This window comes from Coptis chinensis, chromosome 2 (genome assembly GCF_015680905.1).
Source record: "Coptis chinensis isolate HL-2020 chromosome 2, ASM1568090v1, whole genome shotgun sequence".
NCBI lineage: Eukaryota > Viridiplantae > Streptophyta > Magnoliopsida > Ranunculales > Ranunculaceae > Coptis > Coptis chinensis.
Genome location: NC_141457.1, coordinates 19,753,603 through 19,757,719, shown reverse-complemented (window position 1 = coordinate 19,757,719; position 4,117 = coordinate 19,753,603). Strand labels below are relative to the sequence as shown.

Below are 4,117 nucleotides of genomic sequence, written 5' to 3'. Positions count from 1 at the left end.
CAATCCTTCGCCACGACATCTTCGTGAACAAGTCTAAACAACTTGCACTTCACAACTTTGGATTTAGTACCCTGTATGAAAACAAAAGATATACATACATGACTCTAGAAATTCACATGTTAAATGAAATAGCATTTAGGAAGGATAACATAATGGAAATCAGATTTTGATTGCTTTGGGGCGGATGGACTTTGATGGTCACGTTGAGCCCGATGAGTAGGTCTTTGCGTAGATACAACTTTGGATTTAGCCCCACCCTGTACGAAAACATGAAAGGGAAAATATAAAAAAGCAATGAAAATTTCAAATTTAATGAAATAGGTTTTAACATGGAAAACTTACTGAATTTTGATTGCTTGGGGCAGATAGACTTTGGTGGTCACGTCGACCCTCAAGAGATCTTTCAGTAGACACATCTTTCGATTTAGTCCGTCCCTGTACGAAAACATATAAGGAAACAATAATATAAATGTAAATCTAGGAATTTGAAATTTAAAAAAAAAAAAAAAAAAATAGAATCCAACATTGTATACATACAGAATTCAGATTGTGATTGCTTTGGGAAGATGGACTTTGAGGGTTCATTGCCACCTCTGGAGAAGGTTGAACAGACGAATGGTTTGGCTGAAAATAATTTTGATGTTAGTAAATCAAAACAAAAGTATATATGGAATCCCCAAACAAATTGGAATACCTCTTCACTATTCAATAGTTTGGCAACAAGTTTCTTGATAGAAGACATTTCTTCCAATACATCATCATATTTCTCCTGCAATTCACTCATCCTCCCATTGCATTGTTGGATACCATACAAAGTAGATGGAGTAACTCCATATCCCACTCCACGCCAAGCCGCCCATTAGGATCGGGACCTAAAACTTGTGAGAGGGCATCTCCTCTTCCACATTCTATATCACATCTATTTCATTCAACTTATCCTATAACAAAGAACAACAACAACAAGAATAAATAATATATAACTAGAGTCGCATGGAAATCGAATAAGCATGCCTTTTATCTTAGAAAATATTTTATGAACAGTGAACGACATACTATTTTCTCTTTAGCAAACTCATTTACTGGTTCTCCATTTTTCCTCTTGTGGCCTGCAACCCATACAGTACCTCTTGTAACAGGTTTACCAATCTTACCCTTTTTACGCCTCTACAAAACAAGTAAATAAAACATTTCACATATATATATTAAGTACTCTTAAGGGGAAAAATCTTCACAAGTCAAAAATAGATCATTCAATTACCAACTCATCTTCCAATCTTGCATAACCTTTTACTACTACAAGTATGGGGCATCTTGTGGTGTTGAACTGCCTTCTTCCCATTTTCCCTTAGTTTCTACAAAAAAAATAATATATGAGTCTTGATATGCAAAATGGATTTTATAACCCATATAATGTATGATGAATACCTTGTATCCTTCACGTGAACAATTTGCAACAAATGCTTTCCAATCAGGTAGTTTTACATCAGTTGGGCAATGTGCAATTCTAGCTTGGTCAGTATCATATGCATCATAAATTCTTGATCTCAATTTTGTTTTGAACCCACGCCAGAGCTTCCCAATAGACTTAAAAGTCTGTTTTCTAGCACGTTCTGGTGCTACAAAATGTTGCTGTAAAAAGATGCATAAACAAATATTACTATATTTCTTTAATAATATATAACTTGCCATGTAAATAAAGAAATTTACCTTTAAAACAGTCCACATTTTGTCCTTAATCTCAGGTGTTACTTTATGCCAAGTAGGATAGCCAATTGGAGCGCGATCCCTTGCTACTTTGCCCAAGTAACTGCTTTGTATAAGTTCAATTAGGACCTATAGGTAGACCTTTTTCATTAAAGTCAAGCACAAGTTTTTTTTTGAGCTTTTGGATCCAATTGATTCAGTTTTGTCGGCCCCGGTATTGGTTGGTGAAGATCATTCAACCTTCCGATGCATTACCTTCTCCTTCAGAGTCATTTTCATAGTGGTTTTCCAACCATTCATCATCTTCCATTTCCGTGTCATGATTTCCATTTTGTTGCTCACTTGGTAGCTTTTCCATATCCCTTGGCAACATTTCCACTTCTTGAACTTTCTTACCATAAACTTTATTTGGACTTTTGGAACCTTGTACATGACAAAATAAATTGGTTTAATATACTTACAACCACACCTTAATGACACAATCACAACCGAATCATAATTATTTTTCTAAGTGGAAATTAACAATATACACAAACCCTGAATGTGCACGCCCACTTTTCTTAGATGCTTCTACAAGTGCTCTTTTAAACTTTTGAACCTTAGCTCTTGCCGCTTTTTGGTACTAGAAAATCAAAACAAACAGAAGAAAACAAAATTAAAATACTACAAATACAAAGACGAATAAAAAATTGAGAGAGAATCAAAATATCTTACCGGGGTTAGTTCTCTAGTCTTTTCCTTTGCCATTCTTCACATGCATTGAAAAGATTCGAAAATACGTATAGCAAAAAACAAAACAATCATATACATGGCACTTAGATAAAATAAAGTACATAATTTGATCATGACCATAACACAACATGCCTTGCACCATTATAAGAAGCACTCACAAAACATAATAAAGTCAATAACTAAATAGACAAAAACAAAACCACATAATAATCAGTCTAAATGGACAAAATGAAAACAAAATGGACCCAATTACACTCTATTTCTTTTTTTTGTAGCACCCAAGTTCCCTCACAATCTTGACGCTTTTATAGACTTAAGCTTCTACATCACCTTCGATGTCATTAACTAGCTCCACACTTGCAAAGGTGGTGGTGCAGCACATTGCTAAGGTCCTCCTCCGTAGTACATTCAAAATCACGGAAATCCACGAAAGGTGCTTTCAAAACCACAAACCAACTGCTGTCATGTGATTCTCGTGGAGTAGAAAACTGGTTCACTTGGGATGCAAGGATAAAAGGGTCTTGCTTGTGTGTTAAACTTTGATGCAGATTAACTAATGTGAATCCCTCTTCTACTTTGATCCCACTTCCTACGTTTGCCCAATCACAATTAAATAATGGGTACTTGAAAAACACCATAATCTAGCAAAATTATCTGTTTTATCACACCATAATATGTCACATCTTCCTCGATTTGTCCGGTGTCTTTAGCACTTGCCCTACACAAGCTACTAGTGACAATGACACTCGAGTTTTGAGTTCCTTTTTCTCCATCCTTTATGGGGAAGCGGTAGCCATTTATCAAATAACCTTTATAGCTCCAAGCATCGCAACAAGGTCCATCCGAGAGCCAATCCAACATATCGATATACATGTTTGGTTTTTTTTCTCATTTTCAATCTAAAGACAAACAAAAATTGAAAGTCAAAATCTTACATCGATTAAAACTTCTATAAATTTAGATAACAAAACCTGCTTCTTCACCTCAAGCTTAAACCACTCATTGAACGCGTTTCAAAGATGCTTTGCTCCTAAAGCACCTTCATTTCTTCCTAAAGCGAGGTTCCTTTGGGATGAGCATTTTTTGTGTCTTCTGTTTAAAAGGTGTTCATTAATATATATATATATATATATATATATATATATATATATATATATATATATAGAAGTTTTCACATTAAACATATTAACTTACTCAATGTACGGCTGAACTTCCTCGAAATTGAACAAAATGCAACGATGTGCTGCTTCAACCATGTCTCTTGTTAATGTAATAATTGTCCCCTTCAATAGTGGCTTACCTTCAAGAATACTGGATTTTGTGGACTCATCATTATAGTCTTCATTTCTACTTGGTTGGTCATTATTAATATCAACTCGCTTCATATGCTCGAAAAAAAATGTTACACTCTCTTCAGCCAAGTTACATTCTGCCATGCACCCCTCGCCTTGCATGATTCCTTACACTTGCTTTCAAATCCTTCATATACCTATACTTCGATGAATAATCAAATGTTTAGAATGCAACACTCTACAAAAACTAAAAGGTGTATCTTTTTTAGCTAAAATATATTGTAGTAATAACAGGGAAATATAAAAAAATAATACCTTTCAAAGGGATACATCCAACGAAATTGCACCGGTCCTCCAAGGCACACCTCCCGCACAAGATGAAGCGTCAA

General features: G+C 35.0%; 1 protein-coding gene across 1 annotated transcript; it reads right to left on the bottom strand.

Annotated features, from left to right (window-relative positions):
• Positions 1-1,052: 1,052 nt before the first annotated feature.
• LOC147515264 (uncharacterized) lies at positions 1,053-1,858 on the bottom strand. Its single transcript, XM_086594462.1, has 4 exons — positions 1,708-1,858; positions 1,426-1,629; positions 1,259-1,352; positions 1,053-1,164 (listed from the first exon to the last, which is right to left on the bottom strand). Exons 1-3 carry the CDS (start codon positions 1,723-1,725, stop codon positions 1,263-1,265), a joined length of 312 nt encoding a protein of 103 aa, XP_086450588.1. The 5' UTR covers positions 1,726-1,858; the 3' UTR covers positions 1,053-1,164; positions 1,259-1,262.
• Positions 1,859-4,117: the final 2,259 nt, after the last annotated feature.

Bases quoted from the DNA above. Each gene is read 5' to 3' on its own strand.
- LOC147515264 (XM_086594462.1), bottom strand. The intron at 1,353-1,425 runs GTATTCATCATA...TTTTTTTTGTAG, and splicing joins GTTCACGTGAAGGATACAAG to AAACTAAGGGAAAATGGGAA.